The 19,837-nt window shown below is 35.0% G+C and overlaps 1 protein-coding gene across 2 annotated transcripts in view; it reads right to left on the reverse strand.

Annotated features, from left to right (window-relative positions):
- Nucleotides 1–343: 343 nt before the first annotated feature.
- LOC149776262 (complement C1q-like protein 2) overlaps nt 344–19,837 on the reverse strand; it is a 47,843-nt gene continuing 28,349 nt past the window's right edge. Inside the window, exons 1-2 of one of the 2 annotated variants that reach the window (XR_016416267.1) lie at nt 7,054–7,236; nt 716–850 (exon numbers count right to left, since the gene is read on the reverse strand). Coding sequence is in view for 1 of the 2 variants with exons in the window: in XM_089942673.1 (XP_089798799.1) it covers nt 408–850 (443 nt within the window). In the remaining variant the exon portion in view is untranslated. Of the gene's footprint in view, nt 851–7,053; nt 7,237–19,837 lie in introns of those variants that run through there. The other variant, XM_089942673.1, reaches the window with a different exon arrangement.

Consider the following 19,837-nt stretch of genomic DNA (forward strand, 5'->3'; position numbering starts at 1 on the left):
CCAGATATAATTATTTTATATTATGGTGCCATCCAGATAATTAAGTTACTGGCCTTTTCTGCATCACAATTAGGTATTTGAAGACCCTTTATTTAAATAGTGGAAATAATGCGTGTCAGTTCGAACAAGAAGATTGACAAATTTATTTTCTTTTTTAGGCTTGAACACAGTGGTCATGGCAACTAATTACAGACCACCTTTCGAAAGAAATATGTGTAATAATAGATTATTAATGGGTTGAGATAACATACGTCTTGGGGGCCGAGTCCGAAGATATTCCACTCACCCAGCCGTAACCCCCCAGAAACACAACAAAAATACAGTCTTCTGTTACCTACTTATCAACTCTTTAATGCATTTATGTCGTGCATATATAGTGTAAAATTTGTATCGTGTTCCCAAACAAATTAAAAAGAAGATATATGTACGGTTTCGTCTGAGGATAACATTCCTATAGAGAAAGTTGAGAAAAACGACCCACGGATTCTGCCCTCAGGATGATCATACTGTATTCTAGCCCATACATTATCTCCTGCATTCAAGTGTATAATTACGTTACATGAAGAGCCAGTGTATATGTCCGGTGTAACGACAGCACGACACAGAACAGATCCATCAAGTACAACTTCGACATCTGGAGATCTGGCACCTTCAGAAGCAACTGTTAACAAGACGAGATACAGCCCAGCAACTGGAGCGCGAAATATTCCGTTGTGTGGATTGTATGCGTTTCCAAGATTTGAATACAAATTGTCAAAAATAACTGTTTGACCGTGAGCAAAAGGAAACTCGGTGTTTGTTTGCCTTACCAGAAATGCGATCTGTGTAGGCACTATCTCACGCACCACACCTGAAAAGAATCAAGGTTAGTAAGTTAAAAATAGTTTCAAATATAAAATGATATAGAACATTTTATCAAGTGAAAGACGTGATCTTATTTTTAATTTGTAATGTCTTGATTTCGATTTACGTATATTCAAATTGCTTACGATGCTTACACAAAGAAATGAGATTAAAGTAGTGCTCACCGAAGAAACAGCACAATATATAGCATATATTACTGAGGCCATGATAATTTCTGCAGACGATAATAACTTTTAACAAGGACTGTCTCCAGAATATTAAAACGGTACATATGTATGTGATGTGTCAATCTTACTTCATGACATAAGTTCCGTTTATTACACGTACGGTTACTGGAAGAATTCTATGATAACGTTACAGCTCATCTTTGAACTTAAGAATTACTTACAGTTTTGTTAGAACATACTTGGAATCTTTATTTTATGTTTTATATTCAAAGGTTTATTTGACGTTGCAATACGTTACTTTTTTAGTTACGCTTTGTGTTCAATTAAAGACATTACATCCTCAGCTATATAACGTGTGTCGATATCATTGGGGCGGCGGGGGAGCGGGTTGCGATGACGGGGAGCAATCTGTATGAAGGAACTTTCTGCCAGCTTAGGAGCACTGTTTTCAAAATGTACTTTACATCAATAGGTGTTTTTTTTCTTCAATTCTAAGTGCACGACTTGGTTATTTTATTGGATAAATAGGTCCATCCTTGGTTGGTCGCATGTAATCTGTAAATCAAGAAAGGGGCAATATTGGAAAAGTTCATATCATCCTTAAAATTGACATGTTTGCAGTTTCCAACCTGTCCTGTTTGTAAAATACTGCAAGCGGAAGGAAGCAATCCACTTGTACATGTGCAGGAATTGAAATTTACCGTATTTCATGATTTGGTAACTTTTGAGACCCTGGGAGAACACTAACCCTTTCTATGACGTTTCCCCCCGCTATCACAAATCCCTCCAGTCACCCACCCATCCGAAACAAGTATTTAGGGCGTTAAATCCATCATTGCAACTTTCCAGTGCATCGGTAAGCCATCTCTGTAGATGCACAAGAACCATTAGGACAACCATTAACGACGTGATAAAGTGCAGTGGTACAGTATAACTTTAGTCTCATACAAATCATTATTAGGGCAGTAATAAATACCAAATACCAATGCAGGTCAACGCAAGCTGACCCAGGTCGCATCTTAACACGGTTAACCATGATTATGTTTCCACCATATTAGATCCAAGGCTAGCATGAGATGACACATCTTGCTTTTGAGACAGCTATTATTTGTACAAGCAAGTAAAATTGATAAAATTACCACCATCCTTGAATGTCGCAACTTTGTTGTTTAATGCAAGCGTTAGAATAATAATATTTCATGTATGATGTTCTTATGACGCTACTTAAAATAACGTATCCTTTCGTGTCTTTTCCAGAAAGAGTGTATTTAACTTCACCATGTGCCTGAAATATATTTTGAATGTATTTTAAAGGTTACATATGTGTACTTTCTATGTATCATATTATCATATTCCATAGATATATCTTGTGTGAATTTCTTTTCTATCCACGTGAGAGACGTAACCTTTTGCGTGAATCAAACATGTTACCATGAATGTTTGCAAGAGGCTTAATATATACATACATAATCCCTGATGTCTGCAACGAAACACCTGTCCCAACTATTCACCAAAGAGACCATTTATTCACTTACGAATTACTGTCAGGCTATTTTTGTCTGGGATATTTTGATAAGTATTTCCTTCCATTGCCACGTTCAAAAGCGTGAAATTACATGTGCAAATAGACAGAGAGACAATCAACTAATGTTTGGACAACCCTTCGCAAACACGACAGTCACGCTGTCAAAGAAAAGCAGAGGTGAAAAGGTTAAAAATAGATCCAAGAGCAAGAACATTTCCTCAGTTCAAATTAACGTCAGTTTGAAAGTCGTCCTAAGAGAGGAAAATAACTATAATTATAATCTAGAAACAAGGGAATCTACATGTTGAACGTTGAAAGTGCGTCATTACCAAGGGCTAATGATAAGGAAACTAAGGAATGGACTACTCATTGTAAATTTTCATAACTAGATATAGGAAGATGAAATAACTATTAAAGTAGACTATTAAAGTAGTTGCTACAGTCTGTTTTTGAAAATTTTAAGCGGCAGCAGAGACCGACAAAACGATTTAAAAAAAGGTCGGGCGAGAAACAGAGAAGCTGAAAATATTTATGACCAAAACTGATTGAGACCCTTTCAGGGTGAAAAAGACAACCACAGAAATATAAAATTCTGGAAATAAATTTCAGCCGCAAGTTATGATTTGGGTTCTCTGATGGGTCTTTGATAGTGTGGTAAGGTGCAGGATTGAACTGGAATATGTTGATGCAAACATAACGTTCTCCAGGATGTTAAAGAAAAGGCGCTGATTAAATTTGAAATGGAAACCATGCTGAATAAGACCAGTACTGACTAAATTCCATAATTTTACAATTAGTATATTTTGATAAGAAATTCACATCAAAAGAAGACGGGTTGAAAGAGAAACATCATGAATCTTAAATGATTCGATGGGTATCTGTATAGTTTTAATTTGAATAAGACCACTAACTAGTAAGCGACATATTACATTTATTTGTGGAAAAATCACATCAAACGAAGAAAGATCGAGAGAGATTCTAATCTAGATAGTACCATTAGGTGTATGGTCGTTCCTAATTTTAAAATGGGTACTTTAGAGTCAGAAATTAAATTCAGAATGTTCCTTTGGATTAGTAGTCTTGAAAAGTGTGTACTTTGTGCCCCTGTAAGAAAGTTTCTTCATGAGAACATTAGATTCATATAAGTTGGAACATTGTATCAAGTCACTTGCTGAACGATTGCATTATCTAGTGCAACAAGGACCTTTGCAAAATTGATAAAAAGTTTTTATTCTCGTACTCATAATCAAAGTGCTATGTTACATGATATGAGATCATTCAGATCTTCAAGGAGATAGTTTTCAAGAATGTGCTAGTAATATGGTTTTCACAGTGCAAACAATGAGCACATGTAGTATAAAACATATGTTTTTCCTTTTTTTGTCCCCTTTGGTGTAATTTCACTCGTCCTCGCCTCAACCCCATAAACATATTGAACCCTTAAATTACCGTTGCACGTTAACTTCATCTGCGGCGCTGCAAGCACCCCACTCCCTCCGCGTGAAGTAAATGATCCACTCATAAGTTTTAGAATCTATTCCTAATGGTGTGAAAAAATGGGGAAAACTAAAATTTCAATCTACTCTGTGACTGTAGAAACAAAATCCTGCAGAGATGCCTATGGTAGAGATCAATATACACACTGCGAGCAAATGTTTTTTTCATCGATCGATAAGCAATCGTCTGTGTGAAAATTATTTACTGATTGTTGTGTTTTCATCAATAGTGTCTACATTCAGACTTGTGTTAACTATATTTATCAAACTTTTCTGTATTCATGTTTTTTAACAACTATAAAGCACGACTTCTGTACTGGCAAAGAGTGAAAATATATTGAGTTGTGAGTATTGTATAAAAGAAATACTTGTGGTATTTTATTCTACGAATGTAAAGCAGTCATGCTATTGATTCCTAATGAATACTAAAGCAATTTATAGAAGTTTGTTGTAATGGCGTAAACTTGGTAAAAGAGTGCAACGTCAACAATATGACGGATAAACTGAGATCGTTGTCTCGTTTGAATGCATCAAACAGATTAATCGAATAGGCACAACAGATGTTGTACACATTCTCCAAAATAAACCTCGAAGACATTGATAAACTGGTAAATCGGGCAGTCACCTTAGAAACAGAACGACCTAAACAGAAACTAAAGAATTATCATGCATGAAATAGTGCACCCTCAAAAGAAACATAACTCGCCCCTGAAGTGACTGATTTTATTGATGAGGTCAGGAACGAATATGTTCAAGAGCAGACAAATTAATGAAGTGCTTCTGGGCCATAAGTATACATAATGGGATCTGAATTAATTTCTCTTCCGTGGATATACGAAAGGTATTGTAAGAATAGCCGCGCAAGCATCGATTACAATTTGTAAAAGCTATTGGTTTAAAGAAATTAAGCAAAAACGACTGAGGAAATTTATTAGCATTCTATAAAGTATGATGTCACTGGATTCCATCGCACAAAGTCTGATTGTATTCGACTTGGCGTAGTACTCACTGACGTGTACCTTGAGCTCCGTGATGAGTCATTTGGGTTCATCTGGGACTGCAACGTAACTCATTTGCGTTTGCAAAGGAGTTTCATGATGACTTTGATAGAAATGGGCTTTTGTGTGTCACCTGATGTGGAGGAAAAACTAATAAAGCGGCGAGGAGCACACCTAAAATGTATCAGTGCTTTCTCCAATTAGATAAGCGCTTGTGGAAAACCTTCTTCGTGTTTATATTAACAAAATCGCATGTGCTATCGCTACTGAAGCGGCTATGTAAGTTCATGCAAAAAGTAAAATTTCGAAAGCGTAGTAGCGAGTCGGTCGGAAAATCACGTGGTGATTATCCCACTCACATAAACGCCAGGCAAAGACACTGGACAACTTATGACAAATATGATTACAGGAATTGAAGTGGTGTTAAAAACCTTTGGCCATGCTGAGTTTAAAGCAACCATTGTTGGTAGTGCGCATCTGGTTTTGCCACATAGTCATAACAATTCAAAACTACCACTCCGTTCATTCACAAAGGTACCCGAGTAATCCTGAACCGCAAAGATAGCAGCACCATCGATGATGAAATTGGCATAGGCATTGAAAAGATTCTCGAAATACACCAATATAGGATCGGGATGGACTATCGAAAAATGTGCGAAAGTCTAGGTCCATCCCTCAGCATATCACCCGTTTCGTAGTTCCACTTACATAACAACACTAAGCTGGATACTACCAAGGTCAGTTATAACTAAAACATTTTGGCCAAAAATGTTTTGCACGGACAATTTTGTTGGTGCTATATCCGGTCAATGAAAATCTAGACATGCCCCGAAAATATCGGCGAATCCAGCATAAACTCAACTTAGGTAGATAACGAGTTTCACGTGCAGATAACCAAAGCCACACTGAAGAAATCTGAAACACTTAACCCAGTTATCTCTGTTACTGTATTCACTCCGGACAAAGGCTTTTATCTGCTTACCTTATCTCCCCATGGCACACACAAACGAATTATGACTGATGTGTTTTTTAATGAATAGAATGAATGAAAGGAAACTGGTATCACACTACATATGGCTAAAAGACCTTGGTCGATTGCTTAACCGACACACCAAGCACATAAGCAAAATATATCCATGCAAACGTTGCATGTATTTACTGTTCGTTTTTGTTTATTTTCCAAATGGTGCATTTTATCCAAATTTATCATGTAATATTTTAATCATTTTTTGTGCCCTTGTCCTCGGTCTCGGAAACGAGATCAAAATCACTTAACATTTCTTCTAGCAAAGGAAAGAAGAGAAAGCACAAAGTGTGGCACGATTTAACAATGCATAGTTGCAACTCTGCCGTCAAAGCCTTTAATACTTCTCATTCGGAGAGGAGGCAGATTAAGAATGATGTTTATAAACCACCGTCAAGAAAGAAAGTTGCTGTTACTGCCCTTTTTGCCAAAGATATAGAATATGCAGACATTTCTCATTAAACATTCAAAGATACATACAAATAAGTCGAAACACTACTACTGTCACTGATGTGTTAATACAGAATTAATTTAAATAGAGACCACATAAACAGTTGTATCAAGATGCACTGTATAAACACCAGGAGTAACACCAAAAATATGGAAACAAGCTGCAATCTTTGGAAGAACTTAGAGCACCATCGAAAATATACAAGTACCATAAGAATCGAGACGCTATGTTAGAAGCTGACTACAACAGAACACTATCTATCTATCTATCTATCTATCTATCTATGTTCAAACAAGAAATATGGGATATGATTGGTATCTATAATGCAGCAAGCAGAGACAGAAAAGAGAATTGTCAATTGCACAAACATCATTTTATCTCATGATATTTCGAATAAATTCTACAAATATACAAACTATGTAGTTCAGAACTATGCGAACACCCGATTAATGGATGTCAAATTTCTGCATTCATTTCAATAGTCTTTTGCGTAAGAAATTGATTGTTCACATCTTTTCAAATTTGTACCTGTTTTTGTTTTCCCTGTTTTTTGTCCGTCGTGTTGGTCATAGTACGTTCTGTAACATTGCCGTGGCTTTGCAGTTTAAAATCTGCCTTCAAATTACTTTCAGAATTTTTCTCCGTTCCGCAAGAGTTCAACAAATTTTCCAACTGCCTTTGTAGACGTATATTTTTCATCTCAAGCTCGTTCACACGGTCAGTAACTTATTTTTGGACCCTTATCATCGTCTTCTGTTCCTCTTTTATTATTTTCAACTCTGAATAAAGCATTCGCACTAACTCCCGATATTCAAGTTCCTGACAGCTCATCTTGTTCAGCCACAGTGATTCCCGTGTTACTCAATCAATTGTTGCCGCGCAAATCGACCAGTACGAGATCACTACCCCGAGTGCAATAATTATTAACACTGCAATTCAGAAGTCTACAGTACAAATTAAGACTGTTCTTCAAAACAGGCTTGCATCCTTTATGTATACTTCTTATCGACAGATTGATTTGTGTCAGCCAAGGGCAATGAGACGTCAGCGGAGAGATAAAGGTTACATGTTTACTTGAAGTTAAAAATATCTCGAATATAAGGCAATACTAGAATATTGTCAAAACGACTGTGATAGTAATGTGTCACTAAACTGCGTTCATTCAAATATTCAGATGCAGATTATATTATATTCTATAGACAGATTAACATTAACAAAACATACATACATATATATATATATATATATATATATATATATATATATATATATATATATATATATATATATATATATATATAGAGAGAGAGAGAGAGAGAGAGAGAGAGAGAGAGAGAGAGAGAGAGAATGGGTGGGGGTGTATGCGGTGTGCATGCATGCATGAACGTATTATCGACCCTGCACACATTTTCGTCACAGTCTATCTTCACTTGATAAGCAAATCTGTGTAGACGTCCTCTTGTAAGCAAACAAGGTCACACTTTTATCGTAGTCTTAGAATAAACTTGGTCAGTGCATCTCATTGACACTAAGTTGAGGATTAGCATGTTCAGTAAGTTCGATTTCGGCAAGCAATTTAAATGGAAAAACACGAAATAGTGGAAACTCTTCACTGTGATCTCCGTAACAAATGGAATATTTTAATTTCTTCCCTTTCACATGGCGAATATCCTGACTTATTCAGCTATTCGTAGATCTCTGGAAAATAAAATGCTGCTTCGAATACTTTAATGTCACACTGATTATTAATTTTTAATGATAAAACTAATACAATAAGTCAAAATAATAAGACAAGGGCAAATAATCTACCGTAAAGGTAGCCATTTTCTAACACGGTTACTCTCAGTTTTGTAAAAGTACAAAGTCTATATACTTGGTTCTTGGCAATAGTTTAGCCACACTTGTCGTATGTTTAACAAGAACTGTTTTTTAACTCAAGCGCATAAATTTAAATTAACATTGCCTGAAAGTCTAATGACGTTATTAGTCCTTTGTTGATTTTAACGGCACTTTAAGCCCATTATTGGTTATATCATGCCAAGGGAGATAATGCCTTTACCAAAGACACAAGGGCAATCAAAAAGGGCTGTCCTGGCCGCTCTACTTTTGACGTTCATTTTCAAGGTAAAGTTCTTCTATTATAAGTATGTTTCAAGGAAATGTTGATGCTATATCATTTTATCACATAGTTGGTACACTTTACATATAGTGTGTGCACTTTAACAACTTTTTCCAAAAAGTCTATTCTTTGTATGAGGTCGTTTGATTTTGTGGATTTTACAGCAAAAGTAATTGCGGGTGAATGACCTAAGATGTTTGCATTGCGGTAAACAGACATCTATAACATTATGATCAAAAAAATTTCAACTCCAGTAGTATCACCTTCTTGATCTAGTGGTAAACATGTCCGTATGTTACTCACGAGCAGCATGTATAGATCCCACAATGTGCGTTTTTTCAACCTTTTAATGTCGTGTTTTTTACCTTAACATAGGAAAAGGATTTCTGTAACTACTGATATTTTCTGTGCGAATACATACGCAATAAACAAGAACAGAAACTGTAAATAACTGACATTATCGCGCGGAATATTATATAAAATATGCTAAACACTTCAATAAAAATGAATATTCGTTTGTTCCGAGTGAATAACGGATATATTTCATCTCGAATATGAAAAAGTAGAGTACAGTACATATTAGTTATGATATATGGGAGGCAACTCTAATAAGGCTATAGGAACTAAGTGAAAAGCATAATAGGTTTAGCATTCATCTGATGCACTAAAATGCCATAGACAACTGGCATCCTGCATCGAAAATAATCCAAATAGAAATTTTAAACCATGAGTAGTTACATAGTTAAAGAATAATCTAAATATTTTAGAAATATTTATCTTTATTTTGATGAACGTATGAATATAATACAAAATATATGTAGCAAATATGTTCATATATGACTGTCATATTCTGTTTAAGTAGGGCATGCCGATAGTTTTTATTCTTACAGAGAAAGAACTTGAATAAAAAGTTTTCATAAAATCAAGAGATATAACCTGTGTTACTTTTGGTGTGTGGACATTAAATGAGGTAGATGTTTGTGTTAGAAATAACTTTAGGGTTAAGAGAGTGCGAACCAAGTAAATGAATTGAAGTATTACCTACTTTGGGGCAACATTTTGCAACCCACGTGCAGATCTATGTCACTAAAAACTAAATTTAAAACATTTAGGTCATTATTACTAATACCACCACCACCACCGTCAACTTCCCCATCATATTTGTTGGACTTGTATATGGAAATAGTTATTTCATTGCGAAACTTATGATGGATGGGGGAAGATTAACATGTTATATTTGGTAACAATATTATCTATTCATTGATCGTGTCATCGTGTTTTGGCAGACATCGTAATCTATACACCATCCCCATCACATACATTTGTCATTCAAATATTTATTTACAGTTTCTTCCACAAACTTGCAAAAAATATATGCATTTTGTTGATTTCATTACGAATCGTTGGGTAGATTTCATCTTAAGACAGTGCTTGCAGATACATAAACCTTGTCCAATACTGTATTGGTAACTAATACACGGTCGGTGGTTTGTCCGGATAGTCTATTTTTTCCAAATCAGGGATCTCGTACAATCACCAAACGTTATGTCCAGGATATACAACTCTGATTGCTAGAACTTAGAGGACAACCGATGTAAAACAAATGTGGACAGGTCGGCCTTTCTGAAAATGCTACATGTTTGTTTACAGAACAAACTAACTTGGGACATTTTCTAATAGTTTCTTTTTTTCAGTAACCAAATGTTACATTGTATGCCTTTAATAAAAAGATATAACTTTTGAAATATTTAACAGACAGACAGACACAGAGAGACAGAGACAGACAGACAGACAGAGACAGACAGACAGAGACAGAGACAGACAGACAGAGACAGACAGAGATAGACAGACAGACAGAGACAGACAGAGACAGAGACAGACAGAGACATACATACATACATACATACACATACACATATTGTATACATACATATACATACATTGTATACATACATATACATACATTCTATACATACATACATATACATTGTATGCATACATACATGCATACACATTGTATACATACATACATACACATTGTATACATACATGCATACATACATACACATTGTATACATACATACATACATACACATTGTATACATACACATTGTATACATACATACATACATACATACACATTGTATACATACATACATACATACATACATACATACATATACATTGTATACATACATACATACACATTGTATACATATATACATACATATACATTGTATACATACATACGTACGTACGTACATACGTACATACATACATATACATTGTATACATACATACATACACACTGTATTCATACATACATACATACATACATACACACTGTATTCATACATACATAGATACATACATACATACATACACACTGTATTCATACATACATACAAACATACGTTCCAACCTACCTACCTACATACCTACATACGTTCCTACCTACATACCTACCTACATACATACATACGTTCCTACCTACATACATACATACCTACCTACCTACCTACATACGTTCCTACCTACCTACATACGTTCCTACCTACCTACCTACATACATACGTTCCTACCTACATAACGTTCCTACCTACATACGTTCCTACCTACCTACCTACATACATACATACCTACATACATACCTACATACATACATACATACATACCTACATACTTACGTTCCTACCTACATACGTTCCTACCTACAAGTTGTTGTTGTTGTTGTATGGTTTAACGCCATTTTTCAGCACAAGATAGGCTATACATGGCGGCCAGTATAATTGGTGGAGGAAGAACCCTGGAAAACCCCGGGACGAACCACGGACTCACGAGAAGCTACTGGCAGGCTTTCTCACATACCCACGTTAGCCGAGCCTGAGACTCTACCTACAAGTAAGGACATACATACATACCCATACACACACACATACACACACACACATACATACATACATACATACATACATACCTACATTCATACCTGCATACCTACGTTCCTACCTACCTACCTACGTTCCTACCTACCTACCTACGTATATATATATATACATATATACATACATATATACATACATACATATATACATACATATACATACATATATACATACATATATACATACATACATATATACATACATACATACATACATACAGACAGACAGACAGGCAGGCAGGCAGGCAGACAGACAGACAGACAGACATACATACATACATACATACATTTTCCATAAATTAGTTATAATTATTTACATTGACAGTGAATGACCTTTTCTGTCAGTAGTTTGGACTGAGGGGTCCAGTTAATAACTTTCTCCACATAAAAGTAAAACTGCAGAATATAAATTAAGCCTTGTGGGTTACAAATAGTGCATAATCATATTTATATTTTCCTTTTGAAATATAATAAGTAATGCATTTAAAGAAGAAATGTTTTTAAGTTTAATATTCTTTTGAAAATATTTACTAAAATGATCTTCATAACACATTACAACAACCAGTCTGCTAAATACATTAAGCCTGACCAGACACTTTATCTTCAGTTCATACTTATCTGTGTGCGAGGTGTATATAAAAAATGTGTGCACTGTAAAAGAAAGTTATTAGTGAATCCTCCCAAGTAACCCATGCATCTCCACACACTTTATTAGTATAATTTTTTAATTATTAAATACCAATTTAGATTAATGTTTTGCTTCACTATTCATACACTTCTACAGAATGGGAGCTTCAGAAATCGTCTGGCTATCAGCAAATCTGTGATAATGTAGTGGTGACATTTCTTCATTTTAAAGTGGATTTATACTTTTCTCCTGGTATGAATATGATTTTCCTCAATGCGGTCCATTTTTATCTATCATCATGCAAAACAAATAGTAGTATGCATTATCAATAGAGACACAAACACAAAAATTTGAATTTAGGTTTACAAAAGTGTTAGAAATGGAATGGCTTTCTCACAAAGTCTGTGGGAATGCAGTTGGTAAATGTTTAAGAAAACTGAGGCCCATGCTTCCTTGTAGAACTTAGTATCTGGCCATTAATTAGAAACTTGTTATTTCCATCATTATAACTACATATACAGTTACCTGACAGGAAAAGATAAGTCTATAAATGTCATTAACAGGCTTGAGAGAACCCCACCCTTTAACCATACCTTTGCTGTCTGGGCATGAATAGACAAATGTATATATCCAAGCAACATTTGCTGCTGTGGAAGTTCTTAATTCATAGGGCTACAAAAAACTTACCAGACATCAGCATGTAAGTCAAAATAGGGAGCGGTAAAGGCAATATGTTTTGTAAACATAACAGTCTCGATTAAAAAACCTAATTTTAAATCAGGGAATTCATCATCTCCAAGACAAAGAGGTGATAATCTCCATCTGCCATCAATCTGTCCAGACATCTCTGTCTTAGCTATCAAGCTTGTTATATAGGCTGCTGATGTATGTGTTTCTTTCATTAGTATAGACCTTACCTGGTTGTTCACATGCCAGTGCACCTTAGAATATGATTTATGCTACTAAAATAGAGAAACCTCTAATCTTCTCAAAAACTGCATAGCAGACATTGAATAAATGTTTGGCACATTTGCTTCTCAAACAGTGAAATTTGAAATTCTGGCAAATGGTTGTCTTATAAGTTGTCATGTGATTCAAGTATGCCATCCAATATCATGGGAGTCGTCACTAAAAACAAAAATATAAAGTATTACAGACTTCTTAAAACCACCCATCAGAATTTTATCAAATTTGACAAAACACAGTATAGCATGAAGGCTTTTTAAATTACTAGAAGTTATGTTGGTTTTAATATGGGCATGGTTACCTTTGTGAAAAATAAATAAGGTCTTCTTAAAAATTAATATGCAGACCTTGAAAACATTTGTCAGAAAGAATCTCTGCACAAAGTTCATTCATTTATTTGACAGATAATACTAATCAGTGATCACTGTATATCTGCTAATTTGGGGTAGTGAAGGTTGATTCTATTCTAAAATCACTTTAAAATGGCCTCTACTGAAACAATACTCAGCAAAAATATAAATCATACTGAATGCTTCCTAATACAAATGTATCTCAAGTATACACATACAATACCAATCAACTATAGCATGTAGTAGAGGTTGCTAAAGATAAAATAAGCTTAAAATGGCATTAAAACTGCAGACAGTATACATGTAGTAACTGACATGAAAGCCTTTTCAGAGGCTTTTGGAATGAATTATGCTGTCAGATAAGACAGCTGCTACAAAAATTAAAGACTGTAAAAGACTAATTCCCAAATACTGCTGGCAGACTTAGACGAAAATTGCAAAGCTGTTACTACATAATAAACAAAAGTATGGTCTGTGATTCAATACAGTATTTTGATGGGCAAAGTAAATTTTGTCTGCAGAGATGAGTCATGCCAGAATTATACATTTTTTTTTTTTACTTTTCAGCTCAAGTATTGCAGCACTCAATAATGCGCCATTGTACTATGTTCTGGTAACTGTATGATAATGAGTAAGGTAAAGACTGATGTTTTTAATGAACAGTTAAGAAGTAGAATATATTGTTTGGACCTATGATTATTCTTAGTAACAAATGAAATGCCTTATTATGTATCCATAAACGCTTATAAACTTTTAAGGATCCAGTTATACAAACTCACAGGATGGTACAGAAGATACCAATTGCTCAGCTTACAGAAAGCACCATATTTGCCGGCCTATAAGATGATACTTTTTGACCAGAAAATCTTAGCTTCGTCTTATACTCCGAATCGACTTATAAATGGATTTTGTCGTCCAAATCACTTTATCAGATGTCAAATAATTTTTAGTATGGAAAAAATTATCCAATAAGTATGAAACAAAATTTCATTTCGGGGAAGAGAACATGTATAAAAAAGTATAGGACCCCACATTAATAAGGATTTTAAACAATTACATGATTGTCAGCATTAAAAATTAATGTACATCAGATGTAATTGCACTAAAGCAGCATGCACTAGTAATATAAGTTTGAATTTGATTGTGTGTGTGTGTGTGTGTGTGTGTGTGTGTGTGTGTGTGCATGAATTGACATGTTAGAAGATGAATAACTATGACAAAGACAGATATTTACTGACATTTTTCTTCTTGACCTCGTGATCAAATAAAAATCATTCCCTTTATGAGAGAGAAAGAGAGAGACATAGAGAAATGTCTTGTCTTTCACTTACTTGATGACTGATCTTATTGGATGGTATTGGTCCACAAATTCTTAAAATTGCTGCACCAGTAATAACAAAATCATTAAGGATAATGAGTGGTACTTTTCCAGAAACCTTGAAATGTGCAAAGGTTACACCTATCTTTAAGAAAGGAGAAAAGGAGGATCCAGGGAATTGCAGACCATTATCGATTCTACCTGCATTGTCAACATAATTTGAAAAGCAAGTAGCCATTCAGGTCTATACATTTGTGTATTTAACTATTAAAGCTGGTTACCATTACTCCAAAAATTTAAAGAACTTTCCTCTAAGCTTCTCAGCATAATATATCTGAATTGTACTGAAAACATCTCATTAGCCCATATTAGGTGGTCATTAATATGGCAGATATGAGTTATTATAGGTAGGTATTGGGTTGAACCTAAATAGGGTTGTTCAAATTGCATAAGAGGCCTAAATTTCTTCATAATTTCACTCAAAAATATATTTTGTTCTTCTGGAAATGGGGTGAACTGATCTTCTAAGTTTGCCCCTGAATTTCCCTCACAATAGACATTTTGGCTCACGACATTCATGTCATAAACGTTGACCCCATATTGGCATTACAATAATTGTTGTTTTAAAGTCATGCGTGTTTCTTAACAGTATTTACAGAGAAAACATTTTCCGAAAAGTATTTAGAAAATTTACGCAAGTTTGAAAATGAAATTGTTGACAAACTTCAACGAAGGAGGGAGCAAGATCATACAGAAAGTAAAGCAAACACCTCAGACATGCCGTAGGTCTGCATATTTTTGGCTTTTCTCTCAATCATAATTTGTGTTGTTCAACCTACCATCTTGGTCCTATCCCACACCAAAACTGTCTACCCTTCTGCACATGAGATTTTTACATGAGCTCTAACTCAGGTTAGTCTCATGTGCATTTTAACATGCAAATTACGTAGAACTCATGTGAGCAAATAGATTCTAATAAGAAATCACATATTTATGAATTGTTAACATGTGCAAGATCTTACTAACATGACCAAGTCTGCTCATGTGAGCAAATAAATTCTAATAAGAAATCACATGTGCAGAAATTGTTAACATGAGCAATTTTTTGCCCACGTGCGCAACATCCTGCTCACAAGAGCAAAAACAAAAAACAACAATAGTATTTAGTTTTTATTGAATACATCTGTCTTTTACAAGAATTAAACAGAAGAAAATCATATTTAAATCTATAGTCTGATAATACAAACCCGTTTGTTTGTACCCCCTACCGATTTAAATAATGGAAATCTTTAATGTGATAAAAAATGTAAGGAACTTAGTCAATTCATTCATTGATTTATAGCTTCTAACCTGACTCTGAGTAGAGTGACCCTAACACCGTCATCTTATGCACGTTTCATGCTTAACGGAAGTTTTCAGTGTAATAGACGGACATGTTCGGATCCATTTCCAGTTTCTGGACAAGTCCATTTTCAGCAAAGGGGTGTATCACAACTACAGATGTACATACATAAGTCGTCTGCTTCCAATATTTACAATGTCGAATCAAGCAAAGGAAAATAATGACAACTACAAATTTGCTTTTCATGTGGATTTAACAAGCGGTTTAATTTCTATGTTATTTTTGTGTGCAAAGGGATATAATTCCAAATTCTCAACGTTATGTAATTTACGCAATTATTCAGCAGTTGACGAACAGGATGAACTTCGTCATTATGTTGTCTGATGGAAATAAATTAGCCGATAGTGTACGCAACATGGCGCCGTGTTAGTATGGAAAGTCCGTTAAGCATGAAATAGTGCAGGGGATGCCAGCATTAGTGCCATTCTGGTCATTGTTAGAAATTATAAATCAATGATTCAATTGACTTAGTTCTGTGCACTTTTTATCACACTAAACGTTCTCGTTTTTGAAATCGTTAGGGGGTTACAAACAAACGAGGATGTAGAGTCCGACTAGAGTAAGCATCAGTATATTTTAGTGCAATTATTGATCTTTTAATAAGGTTTCTCACACGAGAAAAATGAAAACTAGTGTATGTATGTATGTATGAATGTATGTATGTATGTATGTATCTGTTACATTTAATACATCACATTCATTCTACAGACTTTAAGGTCATAATAAAAGATACTGCAGGGAATTTGCTTCACATGAAAACCATTCTTCACTGTTCCAGAAAATTCAAAGCAAACAAAATGTGTATTTTAAACAATTACTGCTTGTGAATTTCATATTGTATGCACATTCATATGCCAGTCTGCAACAATTTGTTTATTTGGAGATTGTTCTCTTTGAACCGATGCACTTCCTGTTGACCAATGAATTTAAGTTAGCAGGCTCAGCTTTGAACTGCTGAAAAATTAAACCTGAAATGGAAATAAAAAACCTGGTACAAGTTTTGTTCTGATCACAGCATTTGAGACATTCTATAAGGAGGATTTTTGTGGATTCATTTGACAAGGTAAAGGCAAAATGCATAATTGTTGTTGGATTAGATGGCACTTTTAACACAGACTATATCTCACACTGTGAAGTAGGAACCAGCTGTCTTACCAAGGACACACTTAGGCAGCTGACCCAGTCTGAAAATGAATCCTTTGGACTATGAGTCTAATTGATCTTCCAATAGAGTTACCAAAGTTCAGTAGCAAACATAAACTGCACTATTGATGAGATACCTGCACGTCACATCACATATTCCAAATTTGACTACTTCTGGATAAAGATGCCAATGGGTATCTTGGTACTCTCCAATTGATAATAACATGGGTAATAAAACGAACTGGGTACCCATTAAAAAAAAAGTTTTTCAAGTTCAGATTGAAACAGAGTAATGATTACAGTTCAAGGATTGTGTCAGATATGCAGTTATCCATCATCACAGTGGCTTGTAAGGCTGCTTACAATTTACTTGCCATACATGTACTATATAATAATACAGTAGTACAATCCTTTATCATGCGACCTAATTAAGAATCAACACTAATCTTTCACGCTCGACCGTCCTAACCTCGTGCCTGTCCATGGTTCATGTGTCCATTTTCTCATGACTTAAACACTCTTGTTTTGAGATCCTGATGACATTAACTGAGTCAATACCTTTCATCAACAGTGACAGTAAGTACTGATTAAACAATATTTGACAAAATAAAATTTAAATATGTACTACTATTCAAATAAGAAGCACAATATAAATGTACGGTTTAAATGACATTTTTGCCTCCAGTTTGTGGCCCAGGAGTGAGTATTAGCTGTTCAAGTCAGGGCCACTGCTCACATGCTTGTTTGCTGGAGCCATTTTATTAGTGGGAAACCCAACACATATCTTTTGTCATGGCTAAGGCAACACAACAACTTTGCTACCGTAACATGCACTTCTTATACTATGATAGGAAACAATGAATGAAATGGACAACTATACAGACTGAAAATTTTCACGGAAATATTTAAATATAAAGGAAAAATACCTTTGTTATGTAATAACATTGAGAAGAAAACAATGGAATAAAAATGTACATGTGTAAATGTGGTAACTTCTGCATGAATTTTACATTAAACAGTTCCAAGAAAACAGGTCCTGAATGTAAAACCACTTGCCCTAGATTCATTCTATTATGATATTACACACATAGCGATCCAGCCTAAATTGAAAATAAATGGTGCCATATATCATAAAAAAAGAACAAAAGTACAAAAACAAATAAGACAATATGGGATGTATCGATGTGACTGATGGATATAGATATTATATGACTGAAAAATGTTAGAGAAGAGGGATTTAGTTAACTTAAAAACATGTTGCACTGGAGCATTGTTATGGGATGAAGCATGGCAGCCGAGGATAATAAAACAATCCTCATTTGTGGATTTTAAGATTATTTGCGAAAGTTACTGTAGACATGTAGACTAGTCAAAGTGAGTGTTGTGCATAAATAATTTCTCAAATTCTTTTGTCGTCCTTACTACTAGTCCACATGAATTTAGACGATTTGTGACAAAAAATTTAACTGCAGATCCAGGTAAGACTCAAAATTATATGAATGTCTTTCATACAGTTTTCTGCAATTATGGCATGTAATATACGTTCGTTGGATATAGCTGAGTGGATAATCATTAACCGCAGTCATGTTCTTAACGATAACATCTTACAATATCCCGATTAACATTAGTATATCTACAAAACAAGTATTCTCTAGTTTGTGTGGCAAAGGCAAGACATTGGTATCATTTTCTTAAAGCGTTGTCGGCACAGTTCTCAACTTACTTTCCTTACTTTAATTACTTTATAATGGCAGTTTTAAAAAATGATGGGAATTCCCCTGATGAGAGAGAGGTATTAATAACATCAGTGAGTGAAGGCAATACTGGATCTAAGCACTCAAGCAACAGTGTTGTTGGAACTGGATCAAGTTCACATGGCTTTGGTGCACTCTTCATCACCAGTGTACGTACTAAATCCTTAGAGACAGGTTCAAATGCTGCTAATGGTTGCCGCTGAAATTCTGTATGCCAGCTGTATGGTGACGACGAGTCAAGTGAAATTGTATTGTCAAGCTTATCTTTAATGGTTTCTACTTTGTCACGGAAGAAGGTTGCAAACAGGTCCGGAAGGTCGACTGGAAAGAAGGTAGTTGGAAGTTGTGTACATTTGTTCCTTGACATCAGCTTGTTAGTAATATCTAAGAGCTCTTTGCAGCTGGAACTTTCCATAATCTTAGTACTGTAGTGGGCTGATTTCGCTGCATGGACTATGTTTGTGAAGTTCATTTTGGCGGCTTCATATATTTGCTTATGTATAGTGAGTCTGGTGGAAAGCCAAAGCCTCTCAGATTTACGGCGGTCTCTTTTAGCAGTACAAAGCTGTTTCCTAACACTGCAATACCATGGAGAACACTTTTGAATTGATAATCTGCACTTGGTGGCTGGGGCATGTTTGTCGAGCACTGAACGCAGGCAGTTATCACGTTGTTCTGCTGTAGGAGG

The sequence above is a fragment of the Sinohyriopsis cumingii genome, chromosome 18, assembly GCF_028554795.1.
Source record: "Sinohyriopsis cumingii isolate HCF-2022 chromosome 18, ASM2855479v2, whole genome shotgun sequence".
NCBI classification, from domain to species: Eukaryota; Metazoa; Mollusca; class Bivalvia; order Unionida; family Unionidae; genus Sinohyriopsis; species Sinohyriopsis cumingii.